At 34.1% G+C, this 19,092-nt stretch overlaps 1 protein-coding gene across 3 annotated transcripts in view; it reads right to left on the bottom strand.

The window, feature by feature from the left end:
- Positions 1–10,467: 10,467 nt before the first annotated feature.
- Positions 10,468–19,092, bottom strand: part of NUCKS1 (nuclear casein kinase and cyclin dependent kinase substrate 1) — a 32,027-nt gene continuing 23,402 nt past the window's right edge. Inside the window, exons 6-8 of one of the 3 annotated variants that reach the window (XM_026715669.2) lie at positions 17,414–17,566; positions 16,171–16,320; positions 10,468–15,214 (exon numbers count right to left, since the gene is read on the bottom strand). In XM_026715669.2, coding sequence (XP_026571454.1) covers positions 15,015–15,214; positions 16,171–16,320; positions 17,414–17,566 — 503 coding nt within the window. In that variant the 3' untranslated portion in view covers positions 10,468–15,014. The remainder of the gene's footprint in view (positions 15,215–16,170; positions 16,321–17,413; positions 17,567–19,092) is intronic. The other 2 variants (XM_087929401.1, XM_026715670.2) reach the window with 2 other exon arrangements.

Here is a 19,092-nt window from a genome sequence, read left to right as displayed (position 1 = left end):
CCATTGATAACATGTTTACATAATTCAAAACAAGAAGCACCATAGGAATCAGGAAGAGAATATATCTGAAGTATAAATTCAGTACATAAAAATGGAAACTGCAATGAGAAATAACACAAAGTAATCTGCATTCTTGCTTCTAATTCTGGCCTTCCTATTTCATTAACCTGAATTTATTCTACAAATTCTGGACACAAGTATAAAGTTTGCTTCAGGTAAATATTACGACTCTGTTTACTTGATTCAGTGCAAACATTTCATAGTATGTTTACCCATAAACCTTTGACCATATAAGTAGGAAATGATTGCAGAAAAATAGGCAGCACATGATTATCAGCATGTTGTTTGGAGCCAATTTTATTAAATCTTTGATGGACATTTTGAAATGAGAGTGAAAACTGCAATAGGCATAAAGAGGTCACATAAAAAGTGGCATACATGTAGTGCCTTTTGTTACATAGATGTGTACATTTTTAAATATGTAAACTGTCAAGTTCTCAATAAGTTTTTATGTTATACAAGACTAAACAAACCACCACCCCAAGTTATTGAGTTTAGAAATAAAGATTTTGCTGGGGTGCAAGAGGAAAAATGAGTGGATTTGCACAGTTGGAATCTGCAAATTGTGACAGTCCTGGCAGAATGAAGGACTGATCTGCTAGCTCGATTAGTAGTGAAATGGATTTTACTTGCTCATAGAACTTTCCCAGGGCAGTTACTGTACACAAAGTCCTTGTAGGTGGAACACTGAATGCTCTAAGAAATTTTTGGACAACAACTAATTTAACTAAATGAACTGGGGATCTATGGCAAGAGATATAATTTAAGTACTTTAAAAAGTCCAATGATTTATTATTTTAGAGAATACCCTGAGCTCAGGTTCATAAAGCACATGTTTTGTTTGGAGAAAGTCCTGGATTTTATCCCTTTAATCTCTAGTTTAAAAAGTTTTAAAAGTATCTGTTGCAATTTCTATGGTTTTGAACAAATAAAAAACAAAAAGAAACCACCCAAAATGGTTTCTCCTTTATTGTAGTATTTCTTGTTCCATCGTCCGTGTTTATTTTTTTTACATATTTCTTCATTACTTACATGTACACTACCTGATGTAGTAATTAAGATGGTGTGCAACAAATTGGGTTCTAGCCCTTCCTTTGGCACAAAAGCTGGGAGACTTAGGGGCAATCACTCCCTCTTAGGCTCTGCAACATGGTTAATAACAAGCATCCTCCTTACAAAATACATTGATAGCTTCATGGAAAGAACTAGACAAAGGCAAGTATAGGAACTAGACAAAGGCAAAAAAAAAAAAAAAAAAAGACTCTAACACCATGGAGAAATGTTAAGGAAAAGCAACAACTTCCTAATCACAGGTCTGACTTTTAATATTTCCATAGATATTACATGCACCAATGAGGAGGAAGGGAAAACAAACTATTCTTTACTTAGTTGAATATTTCATTTCCCCCCAAAAAATTCTTATCTGAAATTATGCAAATGTCCTAATTAAGGCAACTGCTATTTTCATATCAATTGCCTACAAGAAACAGCGATAGCAATGCATTATTATCCCCTTCATCTTTAAAGACTGTTCTGTGTTGCATGGCACCTACCTTTGCTGTGAAAAATATTAGGAATTGTTTTAAATCAATACGTAAAGAACCTTAGAATGAACACTTCATACATTTGTCTGAAACTTTACTGCTCTCAGCCCCTGTGTGTCAAGGTAGACTAGACTAGGAAGGCTAAAACTATTTTTTGAGGTTGGCTATAATAGAATCTTGCAATTATGCTGTATCTCCCCTTCCTTCTATTTCAGTGAATTAGGGAGGCATCTGCCTAAGTCACCACAAAATACAGCATTATCTTACTCTGGGGTTTCATTAAGTAATTTTGTTAATATTTAATTAAGTAAATGATATATTTACTTAAATAATCTATACAGTTAAACTACATCAGTTTTGTCCTGATCCCATTTTTAATTTTTGTAGCTCCAGCATGTTACTTAAATATCAAGCATGGCTTTTGGCATTGTGTGCATGGGGACTGAATGTAGCTTCTGTTGACCATTGTAATCAAACTAAATCCACCTTCTCTCATATGTGGTCAGGGCATTTTTCAACCAGACCTGTTTCCTTGTGCAAAGGGAACTGCCAAGGAAGGGAAAGATTAATATGATAAATAAGCACCAAAAAAAAAGCAACATATTTAATATAACATTGCACTATGAAATTTCCAAAGATTCTGCCCATGCACTATGATCTGATAGTGTAGACAAGCTCCAAATCACCTCAATTAAATAATGTCATCCATTTGTCTGGTTGGGAGAAATCCATTTTGGTCTTCATGTATATGCGCGTTTAGCATTCTTTTTAGCCTGCTTGCTATAATAGAAATAAATATTTTATAGTCGGTGTTTAACAGTGAAACCGGCCTATAATTGTTTATATATCAGGGATCCGAATCCTCCTTCGGGATCAGTGAAATCAATGCCCCCCTCCATGAGTCCGGCATCCTGGCTGCCAATAAAACATCATTAAAAACTTCCACCATAAGAGGTCCAATTTGTTCTGCAATTGCCTTGTACAGCTCCCCTAGAATCCCATTTGGGCCCGGGGTTTTGTTCTTTTTCTGGTTCTCTATTGCTGATTTCAATTCCAACCAAGTGATGTATTTATTTAATAGCTCTACCATTTCTTCCCCAATTGCTTTATCCTTCACTTCATCTAAATAGCTTCTTATTCTATCCTCATTAACATCTTCCTTTTTATATAAATCTTCAAAACACTTATGGGCAATTTCTTTTTTCTGTTCTATCTCCTGCTGTATATCCCCCTTACTGTCTATTAGCTGATATATCAATCTCTTTTCTTTCCTTTTTTTTAGCTTATAAGATAGCCATCTTCCTGGCTTATTAGCTTGCTCGAAATAAGTTTGTCTAGTCAGATTCAAATTCATAATCATTTTCTCTTGTTCAATTAAATTCAGCCTTCTATCCTTCCAAGGTGGGTAAAATTGTTGGGGGAAATATGCTGACTCTGTAAACCGCTTAAGAGAGGGCTGTAAAGCACTGTAAAGTTGTATATAAGTCTAAGTACTATTGCTATATCCTGGTTTAATGCAGCGTTACACCAGTAATAAAAATTCAGGAGATAAAAAGGACAGCAATAAAATTTTTGGCTGCTCTCTTGGAAAAATAAATTATATAAGAGCCCCACAGAACATTTTCAGTGAATGCTGCTTAAAATATATATTTAAATAATCAGTCAGAATAGGCTAATTTTTGTAGACTATGTAATGTGAAGCACTAACTTTTAGGAAATATTGGTATTTGTTGAATCCATTTTTCCTTCCACTTGCACAATATTTTGTGTGCCATTGTCTGACAAACAATCCCTAAAGCCCATCCTTAAAAGTTGTCAAGGTATTTTTTTTCTTCAAATACTTCACCTTTTTCCTCAAGTGTACATGGTTATGGGTAAACAATTCAGTTACTGTTTCATCAGTCTAAAACATGTTCCAAAACTCTCAGATTTATCAAGGTTTTCTTTTGTATACTTTAGACAATGACTTTTGTGATTAAGTTGAAAAAAGTTTTTCTCCATGAAGAAAACAGCATTACTGTACGTGAACCTTGGGTTATTATTCTAGTGTCAGTTAAATTGTTTAGGTGGTTCTTTGGAGTGATCTATAAATTCTATTTTGCAAATCTAACCTGTTTTCAGGCAATTCTATCGAATTCTTAAGAGTTCTTTAAGCTAATGCCACACATTAATTTGGAGTCAGACAAGTAAAGGTAAAGAGAGAATCCTGATAAATAATGATCTAACATACCTCCAAATCTACTCCGGAATATTTACAGAGGGCAAGGGAAAGGTTTGGGGATGGTTTCCAAATATTTGAATATCATTTCACTTCTGTGGGCATATCTCAAACATACAGTGCATGCAAGAGAATTCAAGAATATTTCTGAGCTGTAAGAATTCTGTATAGAAGAATGCAGAAACTTTTCAAGCTTGAAGATGAAGACAAGGCTCTTAGCTGGCTAGAACAAACTTATGGAAGCTTTTATTTCTGCCAAAGGACATACTAAAAATTATTGACTGAAATACATCCAAACTTTTGCCCCTGCCATATTCAGTGTTTTATTTTCAATCTATTAACAACTACTGTATACCTAAATAGTAAGTATGCATTCAAATCAGAAAATTTAACTTGTACAATGTATATGTTTTGTTATTTAGTTCACATAGGGATACAATGAAACATAGCTTAATCAGAAATATGTTAATTATCTTACAAATTTAGCAGTAATAAAAAAGAATATGCCGGTATGTAGCTTAGAGTTGAATTTTTGAGTCCTTGGTGCTCTTTGTGCTTATTTCCTTGCAGACATTTAATTACCCCATTAGGTAAGTTACCTAGTCAGGTAATCAACTATCTGCATGAAAGCAAACAAGCCCAGAGCACCAAGGACTCCATAAATTTAGAGCACTCTACTAATCCTCAGGATAGAGAAAGAACTATGCTGGAACAAGCATTTTACTTCCTAAGGCTCTGAGATTCTAAGTGTCTCTGCCCAAATTTTACATACATCTTTACAATCTCAGTGTTTCTACTACTTCTGCATCTGCATGAAATTGCTCCCAAAGCAAATGACCTTTTCAGATTTGTATTCAAAGATTGGATACATATACCATTCAGAAACACTCTATTGTCTAAAGAACTATTCTCCTATAAAACTAAAAATTGACATTACGATATTACACCAAACAATCATTTCAATACAATAGCTCCAGCAAGTGACTGCATGTTCTTAGTTATAGGCATCTACTTATGCAAGCACACCCATCATCTAAACAATGCTACCTGCTTAAAATTATGCTTATCAGAGGTTGTGCAACAGCAAGGCAGATTGAAACAATGAGCAAGTTATGTAAAAAGGAAGAAAATATCCATGCAGTAGATTAAAGAAATTAAGTGCACAAGTAATTAACTAAAATCATTACCACTAGCAAATTAGGGTAAGGAAAAAACACAGTAGTTGGATTACAATTGTTATATACCATTTGTAATTATACGAGGCACATTAAAATAGGCATAAATTTAGAGGAAAGATCCAGATCCACTTTGTTTTTAAACAATTGTGATATAAATAACTCACAGGCTACAAATTTCTGGCTATATTTTAATTAGGAGCTGTAATCTTTAATTAATTTTCACTTAGTTTATCAGTTATCCATCAAAGACAATTATAACTTACCCACAAAAAAAAATCAGCTCCTGAATCAGCTCTATTTTCAAGACCAATAAAATGCAAGGTTTATTTTTCTGCGGCTTTTGCCTGATATTATAAGGCATATTTCCCCCTCTATTTCAATGTTTGAGTAATCCATTACTGCATGCAAACTTTAACCTAGTGATGCTATATGCATACAGTACTATCAAACATGAAAGGATTTATGATCAAACACAAGCTGAAACAGCAGATGCAAGGAACTGGAATACTTACAGATTTCATGAAATGGAACTAAGAATTTTAAGTTGCCGGAACATAAGCACACACACACACACAAATATATTAGAAAACTGAACTACAGTTCTTGAGACTTTCTAGAGTATGATGATGTTCTGAAGTAGAAGTATGCCCTCTGCTGCTTGATCGGCACACAACCTAGGATGGAAACTCCTTAAGTTGCTTGTGAATGCATGCTCCTACTAACCAGAACAGAAATTTAGAATTAAGTTTTAATTGATTGGATCAAATTCTATTTTTTTCAGTTACCAATTGTTTTGTAGAAATAAAATAGATAAGTCAAAAATCTCCCAATAAATGAAATTTGAAATAATGGATTTTTTAAAATTAATTTCCATGTCTACTTCATCTCTCCTCCCTTCCAGTTCTATCCTCATCCCCACCCCCATAAACAGCTATGCTTGGTCCTTGTTGAAGTATCTGTGGCTTCACTTACCTGTTTTTCTTTGAGGGGAAGGGTTTTCAGTAAAACATCTTGCAGTACTATTTTGACAAATTACGAGCTCACCTTCATTATTGAATGTCAAAAGTAAGTGGTAATCTCATTTTCGACTCAAACATAGTATTTCATGGAACACTAACAGGAGATATTTTATTTCCTTTCTGTTATTATTTCTTCATGGTAGAATTCAAAGTTTGTAATATAGTAAGTTAAATGTATAGTTTACATTTATTTCAATGGGGAAAGAGGCTCTTGTTTTTTAGCTATAGAATCATATGAGGGAGCTTCTGAAAAGCATTGGTTATGCAGATGAAATGGAAAAAAAGAACTGTTCGAAAACTTCTCTGAAATGCATTTACAGAGAATTCAGAAAATTCCCATATACTGTCCAGAAACAAACCATCACCTTTTTGGTAAATGAGACTTTTCGGTAAATGAGCAAAGCCGTTTAGGACAGGAAAAATATACAATTTATCATTTTTCAGCAATTAACATTTTAAAAGAACTGTATGTTTTTCAAAGTGAGGATGGGGTAAAAAGAAAACAAACCAATTTAATATAAAAGTGATATTCTGTTGTTAATGTACACAATTACAGCTATCTTATTTTTTATAATGAAAGTGAGACTATTGAAGCTAATTTCCCAAAGTTGGTTCAGTTTTGTAGGTGTACTTGTAGCATATTAAGATACACAAATTATCTTCACTTCAAATTGTAAATGAAGTGCTTAATAATCTGACAGTTGAGCAGAATATCATGACAGCTTAAAATACAATCTCATTTTATCAGATCAAAGAACAAGGGAACAATTGCATAACTGAAGCATGTATATCCACTTTATTCTAATATGGTTTCAGAAAAATTTAAAATGAAAATTTAGGAACAGGGAGCCACAGGGCTGGAAGGGACCTTAAATCTATGTAAATGAAAATAAATGGCTTAAGTCATGGCTATGAACAGCATGGTTTAAAGAAAGGACGGGCAGTCTATGTGCTGGGTGATCTCTCTTGCAACTCGCTATGGCTCCCAGAATGGATAAAACCATATTTAAAAACTTTATCCCTGTTTTTTGGATGGGAGAGTAGTTTTAACACTTGCAGAACACAATGGCAGATGTCTTAGAAACAGGCATTAATGTCAACCCAATACACATAGTTGTTGGGGTAAAAATGGAAAGTAGGAACTTATTCCACTCCATTTCGAGTTGTACAAAATAAAAGTGAGATATAAATCTAATAAACTAAGAACTTAATAAACAGATCATTATTTTTAACTTCCTCTCCATTAAATTTACAATTTTGCAAGACACAAAAAAGAATGTGGTATACTAGCTACACCAAATCTCAAAACTATATTATTAAGCCAATTAGTTGTTTAACTTGAATTACAGGCATAATCTTGTCACCATACCACTGAGTTACCTCTACAGATGAACTGGATTCTCTGGAAGCTTGCAAAAATATCTTTTGTCATATACAAGCAGAAGTGTCCTGTTTATCAATGATTACTTGATCATGAATAGTATACTGAAATATGCAATAGATATACAGGAATAAGTCCAGACGTATTACCTTTGTTCTTGTGCTAAGTAATATTTATTTTCATGAAGGCTAATTTAGAAAAAAAAAAGATCACCAGAAAAATGATTTGTATACAGGTAGTCCTTGACTTACATTTGAACGCCAAATTTCTGTTGCTAAGTGAGACATTTGTTAAGTGGGTTTTGTCTAATTTTATGAGCTTTCTTGCCAGTTGTTAAGTGAATCACTACAGGTGTTAACTTCATAACATGATTTTTAAGTAACACTGGCTTCCCAATTGACTTTACTTGTCAGGTTGCAAAAGGGGATCATATGACCACAAGACTCTGCAACCTTTGAGTTAGTTGCCAAGCGGTCATATTTTGATCAAGTCACCATAGGGATACCGCAATGGTCCTGTGAAAAAGTTATAACTCACTTTTTTCCCTGTTTTAACTTCGATCTGTCACTAAATGAATTGTTGTAAGTTGAGTACTACTTGTATATTGTAAGATCCTCAAGAAATCAAAGTTGCTAATCTTTCAAGATTTCTCCATGAAATGTTCAATTACACTGATTCCAACACTTTCAAATAAGTAGTATAAATCAAAAGGAATTACAAAAATAAGATGGAACCCTCACATATTTGATTACAGGCAATTCTTTGGCTAGTTCAGTGACAAGTTCAGTGACTATTCAGTTATAATGTCTCTAAAGAAGGGCGACTTATCACCATTCCTCAGAGTAGTGGCCATCAGTCACTATGGTCATGTGATCAAGATCTGGCTACTCAATGCCCAGCTTTTAATTACATCACTGTGAACTGATGTTCCCGACCATGAAGTCAATGGGGAAACCACCAGTAAGTCACTCCTGATGCTTTTTCACCCAACTGAATTCCATAAAGCCCACCCCCAGCACCCTACCTGCCCACAGCTCTCAACCCACTGGCTTGCTTGCCTGGGATTCCTCCCTCTTACGGCTCAATGACCCACATAGTCCTGGGATTACAACAGCAATCGGGACTGTGGGATTGACGTTACTGAACAAATTGGTTACATGTTATACTTTGGTTGCATTGCTTAGCGACCGAAATTCCTATCCCAACTGGTGTCATAACCTGGGACTACTTACACTTTTGAAAAATCTGTAACCCAAAATTCAGAACATCTATTGCAGCTAAGGAAATCAAATTTAAAAAGGCCAAATGATGTGTAACAATGGGCATGCCAATGTAAGATAAGCTTCTAATTTACTGCAATAAATGAATTTAGTCACTAAAATAATTTACTTTTTTGGTTGATAAATTACTCAAATATTGATTAACAGAATAAATAACTCATAAACAAATCTGGAAATGCAATAAATCAGTTTTTCATACTTGATAGCAATCTCATAGATCTCAACAATTTTGAAAGACAATTCAGCTCAGTATAAAACACATATGGACTTGTACAACATCCTAAATGTGGATTTTCCATAACGTAAAGATTTAAAATATTAGATTTTGACTGATTCATTATAAGAGTAAACAAATTAGAAACTCCTATTGTTTATTCTAATTGAGGGTTTTTATCATATAAGTTGTCTTTGCTAAGTATTATTTTCCTTTAAAAACAGTTAATCTGGTTATATAGCAATATTAATTTAATGATTGACACTTACAAGTTTCACACTTGTAAGTGTATACAGTTTGTATATCTTAATATTCTTTTACTTTTTTCTTGGTTGCACTTTTAATTATGTACTAAAATAAAAAAAATCCACAAAAAACCCACAAAATTTAGGTACCCACTATAGCCACAGAAATACTTTCCAAAGGGGGTAGAGTTTTAAGAAGCAAAATACTCCCTTAACTGATGCTTCTGTAAAACTAGGAGAACCAATTGTGCTACTTCAAAAAACAAAACATACATCTTCCCGTTCTGATAACATCATGTTGTGACAACCCTTAGCCTCCATGGCTACACATAAAGAATGACTGACTAATCTTAAATTACACAAAATGCTTTAAAGTCATAGAGATATACTTTTCAAGATACTTCTGTTAAGAAACAGCATCATGGTTGTAAAAACATGTCATTAAAACTAATGGCTTGTATCCAAATGTTACTGAAAGAACTGAAGAGTTTATTATTAAAATTCCAAATCTGTTATTGATTCAGAATTTTTCAGTTTTAAAATTCCAAAGAATGAAACATTTGAATAAGTTGTAAGCAAGTGTTCTTAGATTCATAAAATCTTGTAGTCTCTAGGCAAAAACAATCTTGTAGCTTTTAACAAGAATTTAACAAGAATCAGTTTGTTAGTGGCTGGCTTTGCATCTCCTAACAGTCATCTTGTTTCTCCCTTTGGACAATTTAAATACCATCCATTCAAAACATCAATGGAAAAAAACTAGTTAAATATTTGAGGAATTCTATTTTTTTTACATTTTCTACGTATTTCTTTAAATATATATTTTCAATAGTGTTGACCCCTAAGACTGGTCTATATGTCAATGTGTAAGTTAATGATTTACTGCAATTTCATTTTCAGTTTGATCTAGTTTTTCAGATTATGATCATGTGATTCCCATGGGCAAACTTACAATTGTATAAGTAGTTATAGTTTCCCAAGTATTATCAAATACTGGTTTCCCAAGTTTTATCAAATCAAATCAAAATTATCAAATTTTGATAATTCCAAGAATTATCAAAAAGCCTTAAACACGGAATATAAAAATAAGTGTTAATACACAACTTATAGACTTTTACTGACTTTGAGAAACAAATTGATACCTGGCATATACTAGCCCTCCCCAAAACGGTGTCCTCCAAATGTATTAGACTACCGGTTTCATAATTCCTTAGTCAGCATGACCAGATATTGGGAATTATAGTAACTGAAATACAACTTGCGTAGAGGGTGCCAAGTTGGGGTAGGCTGGTATATACAGTAAAGAGCGGAAAAAACACAGAAGGCATTGGTATGGGTTATAAAAGCCCTTTTATAAAGCCATTTTTAAACAAAACCAAAAAGTTTACAAAAGAAAAAAAGATACAGAAGAATAAGTTGCTTAATATATTCAAAAAACAAAAACAAAACAAAAAAGGGAAAGAGAGAGAGAGAGAGGAGAGAGAAAATAAGGGGGACACAATTCCAACATGCTGAACAATAAAGGGTTCTTTTCCATGTTCTCTTTTAATACAAAATACAAGCCAAGGGTACACATATTTAAAACAGAGCTCAATAATTGATATGCAGTCCTGGGAACCCTTCAATAAAAAGCAAGGCAGGAACTGTTTTTTTTTTTTAAATTGCAAGTACATACAGACTGGAATATGTAAAATTAAGTAGCACGAAAGACTGTCACACAATTCTACCAATGCATGTTGCATCTATAATTCACGAACATGGTCAACAATATCATGTTCACTTAAACCCCCCTCCCTTTTAAAATTCATTTTTATATAAAGCATTACTATTACATTCAAACTGACCCTTAGTACCATGCTGCAGATTTCATTGTCAACAGACTGACAACTTTATTGGTTATCATGACTGGTGACCTCGGTACCACATTTGAATGTATGCTTTCCATTAATCCAGACAGACTTAGAACCCATCAAAGTAGCTAATTCCAAGACAAATATCCAAGGTGTTTAATTCCATCAATTTCTATCTGATATAAATTTGTTTCTTTGTAAAATGTGGGAACTGTTAAGGTTTGACTGTGCCATGTTCCTGATAAACAAATTATGTAAAACTCTTATATACAATTTCTGTAATAATTGTTTCTCCAGCAGTAAACCACGAATTTCTAACACGCATTAAGTTGTTAGGCTGACATCCATGCATGCGTACACACATGCGCTTTCATTTCCACTCATACAAGATACTTGAAGGATTTTTATGTTATTGTGGCTATAGCAAGTTCTGCCCCAATGCTGTATTCTCAATTAAAAAATCCCTACCCAGGTATATAAAATGTATGCACAATGGTATTTTATCATCATACCAGACATGCTCTAACTGATGGAACCATTCCACTGTTTTGAACAGCACATTTGGATCAATATTTTTTTTAAAAAAGGTTAACACATCAAATCAAAATGTAGTGAATTCTTTAATAGACTCAAAATAGAGAAGCACTTGCTTTAAATGTTAGAAGAGTTTTTAACTGAAAATAATGGAAGTTCTTCAGCAAAGCAGTAAATTGAAGAAAGTGGGAAACCAAATGTCAGCTTAGTTTTGCTTATAAATCCTGGGCCCTGAAAATCACTTTAAGAATATCCATACCTAGCTTTTACACTGTGCATTTCACACAAGAGGAGTTAATCCAGATTCCAATTGTAATTAAGGGGGTGGTGGTAGTGGAAAGAAAGGAGAGTTTCGGTAACAAGAGGATCAAGGTTGAGACCAAGCCATTCAGATTCAGAAGTTTAATCAAGTTAATTGAAAAGGGGAAAGAGTTAAATCTCCCCCCCAAATACTAATATGATTTACCAAATACCTAAAATCATGGGAATCGATTTCCTTTTATTTTATAAAATCATGTGTCAACATTATGATTTGTTATAAAAAATAAACACTCCACAGAAAAATTACATAAAGCAAAAGCACCAATTTCTACAGCTCATAAATTTCCAGCATGTTATAGCATTTTTTTCTTCCTTAGCTCTAGTTAAGCTGTCTCATATACTTAAGTAATGCTTTAAAAATCAGTCTAAAAGTATTAACAGTTTCAGTATTTGGTGCAGGCAATTACAATTGAGTATATTCAACATTTATATCACATCAATCACCCAAATGCATATACATTTCTTTCCTTCCCCCCCAATATATTTCAACATGATTTTTTAATATCAGATCAAACCAGCCATTATGCTCCTGCATTTTGTTTGATCTGTGCTAGAATATTATACCTAAGAGAAGTCATCACAAAGAGTGTATCTAAATATTATCCTTTTACGGTGTGCAAGTTATTTCTTCAGTATTATAGCCACAATTACCTGTTCAGGCCTCAAAGGTAATGTGTAAACACAAACCTCTCAAAACTTGACTGAAATTTTATGTATACCCCTGTTGCGATCACATTTATATATGAAGCAATAACTTAGATACACTAAACGTATTTGCTTTTGGTTTTTCAGCAAATGCAAGAAATACTTAATTAAAACTACATCAAAAAAAATCTGCCATTCCCAGGATGCAACTAATATAGTGTGATTAGCACTCACTGGAATATACCTATTTGTTTATCTGGCAACACTTGTTCTATGGAACAAATAAACTAATATAGCTGTTGAATCCCTAGAATACCTCACATAAAAGCAATATGTGCAGAGAGACAGAAGACTGCAAAATAGAATGAAATATTTAAAATATTACTTTGCTGCTGTTATGTGAATAGGGGAAAAATTAATGTTCAGTCTCTGGATTATTTATCAAATGGAAAAAGGCCAAACTATTATCTGAATTAAAAAATTTCAGGAACCTTGAAAATATTTTTGTCCAGGAGTTAAATGCAAGGATCGGTGAAAGCACAGCATTTGATTTTGGATTAAGAAATCAAATTGCCATCATTTATCTTTAAGAAAAATCTAAATGGCAACCTAATTCTTATTACACACAGTTGTATCTGTTAGCGAAAGCACAGAAAGAAAACAAATGCATATTATATAAAACAAATCTGAATCAGCAGCAAAAATATATATTGCTGGCTGACCATAATAATTAAGAGGTAATCACTCCAATACCTGCACATTTGGATCAACTGCATATACTAGGTCACCAAGTATTTAATTTGTAGGATGTGATAAGTCTGTTTTGAACTCAGAATTTGGACATAATACTTAGCTAGAACCATTCAACATTTAAATATCAATTAAATTGGCAAAAATTACTCTGTCCAGATTAGCTTCTGTCCAAGGAGAAACTCAGAGGTGGTGTTCAGCAGGTTCTGACCAGTTCTGGAGAACTGGTAGTGGAAATTTTGAGTAGTTTGGAGAACTGGCAAATACTACTTCTGACTGGAGATTTTACAGTATCCTTCCTCTGCCATGATCACAGAACCAATAGTTAAAAAAATATTGAATCCCACCACTGGAGAAACTCAAAGCATTTTCACTTTCTAGATATTGTTCAAAAATTATGAAGCCAACAAAGGTGTCTAGATCAAAGGTATCACTTCAAGTCAGGATGAGCGTGTATTATTTTGCTAAACAACCCAGATTTATATTTGAAACAATTATAGACACAAGTAGCATTGCTTTAAATAAAAAAGGGTGGATAAGCCAAGTATTTTTGAAAGACAAATTATACTTTGTTGGGTTTATGAGTATGTATGTGCATGTGAGAAAGAAAGAGAAAACCAGAATTATGCATCATTTTCACTTTGGCTTTGTCATACTTATTAGGTAGACCTAGACTAGAAGAGAATATTTTTGGGTTGCTATCCACTTAACTTTTTATAAACTTACAATATATAAGCAGAAATATTACAGTATATAAGCATAAGATACTAAAATGTTAATTCTGGCAGGATTGCTGTATCAATCATGGACTTCCAGTTTACACCCTGTTTCTTGTTTAGCTTGGGTATCCAGCTTCTGCTAACCAAAAATAAGGCCTGGTTATGAACCAGCACTCACTCTTCAGAAAGGGAAGTAAACACGTTATAGAAACAGAGTATTCCAACTTTGTGAAATATGAAGGGAAATATATTTAAATCAATACCCAGTGGTTAAAAAAGATACTGTGTAATCACTCATTCAGTGCATTGCTCAAAAATTTTAAAGCAGTTATTCCAGCTTCCAGAATTTCTCAATGAAATTAAATTTTATGGAAAGAAAGCAGAAAAAGCACAGAAATTTCAGAATAAGCTGGAAGGATATTAATGCATTTTGGCCAATAGAAATGTTGTGCTAACAAAGGATATAAATGGTATGAACAGGTATGACCTTCTCAAAGCCTGGAACAGATCAGACTAAATTATTACTAAAAAAAACCCTTGGCCACTAAGATAAACAGTGGAAGCCAAAAGATTCAAAGTATTAGAATTTGCAATGCTTAATAGAATTCAAAATAATTCAGGTATAAAGGATGGATTTATGCCAACAAAAATGCTATATGCAATAATTATTGGTTTTAAATTCAATTAAGCAAATTGACTTCTCAACTTTGGAAAATCTATTCTATTTGTTAACAATGATCTCCAAGTGTCAGCTTCAATCTTATTGCTTAACAGCTGTAGTAAGCTTTCAAAAATATATCTTTAGTTAGCTGTTAATTTAAATCTAAATGGCTTTCAGATTTGTTGGGGAGAACGGAATGGCCAATAGAGACTGTGACATCAAAACATAAAAGGTCTTCTTTAAAAAACAAAACAGAAGAATTGTACTATTAAAACAACTAAAGTAAAAGTGGCATTTACAGCCCAATAGTTAAGCCACAACCAAAACCATGTTCTACCCCTAAGTATATCCTCTTTTCCTTACTCTCTCTCAAAAAAGTTTCTCTCCCACACCACTGTTTAATCTTCACCAGACGGGACTTCATCTTCAGACCCTTCATCCCCAGATTTGTCTGGAGGAGGACTAACTGATTTCTTCTTTTGTGGAGGACTTTCGGGTTCATCATCATCATCTTTGGGGGATGGTGTTTTTTCTTTTGATGTCTTTGAAGCTGTGGAACGACCTCCCTTTCCTTTGCCCTTTACCGGACTAGGTGTAACTGAAGAAAAGCATCAAAACAATAGTAAAATATTTGATTATTACATCATGTTTTAATGGTTAAGATGCCCATACCCCAAATCAAAGGGATTTGTATTTATTAAATGTATTCATTTATTCAGTTTATAAAGCTGTTCATCTTGCTATTCAAAGCAACTCTAAATACTGCTTTCTAATCATCTTATAAACACACTAACTCTTGAACAGAGCCAGCACTATTATGAAAACATGCAGGATCCTTATTTAGCAAAGAAGTTGAGCTCATACTATCTATATTTTAATAGTAAAGTACAGGCAGCCTGTAAGTAATTTTTCTGGCACTAACTGTTGGTTGACAATATTTGCCTTTCAATTTTCCATAACCATTAGCAGCAAAAATAATGAAAGCAGTTTTGCTACAGTAGGGCTTTCTACTGTAAATAGAAGACAACAGCTTTTTTGAGGATAGACATGTGGTTATAGGATACAATTCTATACATTTTTTCATCCAAGCTGAATTTCTAATAAGCAATATGTAACCAAATAAGTATTGTATATTTGAAGATATATGTAGTTCTGTAGGTATCTCTACATGTCAAAATCAGCAATACTGTTCTCTTTTCAAACAAAGTGAAATAATATCACTTGTGGGGTCTAAAAAACATTAGTATCACTTGTTTTAATCAGCACTGGCAAGTGGTCTGAACATAATACTAACAATAACATCAGAAGAATCCCATCCAAATCCAATCAGAATTCTCTGATTCTTTGAAAAAGGAATCCACAAATGAACTTTTAGTAGCTTATTCAATTATATCACCCACAAATCTGGATTTAACATTGAGAATTTGATTCATATCTTTCTAAGCACACACAAGATGAAGAGCTGAGAAAATATAAGTACTTGCAAACAACACATTTCATTCTGTTATTCTTAATGGGTGTAAAATAAGAACTTTTGAAGCAAGCTAAGCTCACCTGTAGCCTTTAGTCTTGGTTTAGGCATTTTCTTTTCTTTCCTTTCTGGTTTCGATTTCTTAGCCACTTTTTTATTCTTCTTTTTAGAACTGCCATAGTCACTATCATCATCATCTTCCGCAAGGAAGTCTTCATCGCTGCCAGAATCTTCTGTGCAGAGAGAGAGGAATGAAATGTCTCTAAGAAGAGCTGTTCTTGTTCACTTGGAAGAGAGACAGAATGAGGGAGAGAGTCTGGTAGGTTGATCAAGAGATAGGATTCTTGGCTTCTATATCCTGTAACACACTTGCTAGAACTTGGAGAAATCACGACTTCTGTGCCTCAGTATTTCCTCATGTAAATCTGCTTTAGAGCTTGTGATAAGTAGTAGTATTATTTAAAATAGCAGTTGCATAGGCAAATTTCTCTTTCCCTCAAAAGCAATTAAGGCTCAAAGCCTGACCATTTTTACACCAGCTGTTGTAGTTCTACATCAAAGCCCTTCCCAGCCTGTCATGATTCCTTTCTTGTTCAATATGGTCTTCCATCTTGTAGCAAGTTGTAGAAGTGCCCTTTGCAGTCAATATCAGTAACTTATTATATAGAAAGAGTATCTTACTTTTCCTAAAACAGACTTCCAGGTTTTGAATCCAAGTTTCCATGATTCTAGTTCATCAGTTCACAGATTCACTGGGTTTCTGTTTATTTGATACATTCACTGCAAATTTCTCCTGGCTCCCCACCTTTCACCATTTAGAGCAAACGTCTATCAATTTATACAATAGGCAAGTTAGAAAGCTGTACTGCACATATTTTAACACAAATTTGTTTTAAAACTTATGGTTTATTCTAACTATGAAGACAAAGATTTGAAGCCCTTCACTGTATCATGAAGCCAGATAAGATGGTATTTGTAATAAAATTAGACTGTTCAGACTATTGCCCAGTGCTGAAGGTAAAACAGTGGTGAGTGGCATTTTTATATTCTCTGCATTTTTCTAGCAGAATATTACCTTAAAAATTGCCATGGTCTGAAAAGTTTTTTTGTCCTGAATTTTAGGGACAGCATATTTTTAAAATCCTCCTTGCTGCCAATATGACATGATTATATCAAGAATGCAATGAATGTCATAATTAAGATGATGAAATATCACGTTGGTTGTCTGAACAATTAATGTGGATGCCACATCAGACATGGCTGCAGACTGACATTTCATTCTTACTTTCCATATATCTATAACACGTGCCTCTGAATGTCACTTACTTTCCTGAAATGATGTCTCTTCCTCTTCCTGATCTTCCTCCTCACTGCCCACATCATCCATTAGCATTTCTCTTTGCTTGGAAGCAGCCTTGGATGCTGCTTGCCGCTGCTGACGCACATTTTTGTGATCTTCTTTCTCATCCTCACTATCCTCTGTTATAAAATCAGAAAGATCACTAAATATGGATTCTTCCATATACATTTCCAACATGGATCTACCTGGATCTAATAGCTTGCAATTTCTAATTATTCTGAATATGTTTTGATGCAAAATATTCCTAGTAATGCAACATTCAGCATCAACTGTCATCTACATTATACAATAAATCAAAAACAGATATAATTATTACTCTTGATCCATTTTTATTTCCTTCATTTGGCTTTTTGAACTCAGCAAAGCTTTATGGGAAAATATGAACAAGTAAGAATTAAGATACTATACTAAGTAAACCAGAATCAGAACAATGGGGAGAGAGATCAAAATAAACAAAAAGGCAACATACAGTTTAAATTCTATTTTATTCATCTGTATGTTATGACATATTTTTTGGTTACCTTCAATATGCCTCAGATCAAGAATTTGACTTAGTTCTGATTTTACCAGTTTTCATACATTCAGGTGAAACTCGATAAATTAGAATATTGTGCAAAAGTTCATTTATTTCAGTAATGCAAGGTGAAAGGTGAAACTAATATATGAGATACTCATTACATGCAAAGCAAGAAAGTTCAAGCCATGATTTGTCATAATTGTGATGATTATGGCTTACAGCTCATGAAAACCCCAAATCCACAATCTCAGAAAATTAGAATATTGTGAAAAGGTTCAATATTCTAGGCTCAAAAGTGTCCCAGTCTAACCAGCTAATTAAGCCATAACACCTGCAAAGGGTTCCTGAGCCTTTAAATGGTCTCTCAGTCTGGTTCAGTAGGAATCACAATCATGGGAAAGACTGCTGACCTGATAGTTGTGCAGAAAACCATCACTGACACCCTCCATAATAAGGAGGGAAAGCCTCAAAAGGTAATTGCAAAAGAAGTTGGATGTTCCCAAAGTGCTGTATCAAAGCACATCAGTAGAAAGTTATGTGGAAGGAAAGTGTGTGGAAGAAAAAGGTGCACAAGCAGTAGGGATGACCGCAGCCTGGAGAGGATTGTCAGGAAAAAGCCATTCAAAAGTGTTGGGGACTTTCACAAGGAGTGGACTGAGGCTGGAGTCAGTGCATCAAGAGCCACCACACACAGACGGATCCTGGACATGGGCTTCAAATGTCGTATTCCTCTTCCAAGCTGCTCCTGAACAACAAACGTCAGAAGCATCTTATCTGGGCTAAAGAAAAACAAAACTGATCTGTTGCTCAGTGGTCCAAAATCCTCTTTTCTGATGAGAGCAATTTTTGCATCTCATTTGGAAGCCAAGGACCCCGAGTTTGGAGAAAGAATGGAGGCATACACTGCAAGATGCTTGAAGTCCAGTATGAAGTTTCCACAGTCTGTGTTGATTTGGGGAGCCATGTCATCTGCTGGTGTTGGTCCACTGTACTTCATTAAGTCCAGGGTCAACGCAGCCATCTACCAGGAGATTTTGAAGCACTTCATGCTTCCTTCTGCAGACGAGCTTTATGGGAATGCTGACTTCATTTTCCAGCAGGACTTGGCACCTGCCCACACTGCTAAAA

This window comes from Pseudonaja textilis, chromosome 3 (assembly GCF_049901715.1).
Source record: "Pseudonaja textilis isolate UNSWEBS1 chromosome 3, rPseTex1.2, whole genome shotgun sequence".
NCBI lineage: Eukaryota > Metazoa > Chordata > Lepidosauria > Squamata > Elapidae > Pseudonaja > Pseudonaja textilis.
Note: the sequence above shows the minus strand (reverse complement) of the source record. Positions and strands in the feature narration are given on the sequence as shown.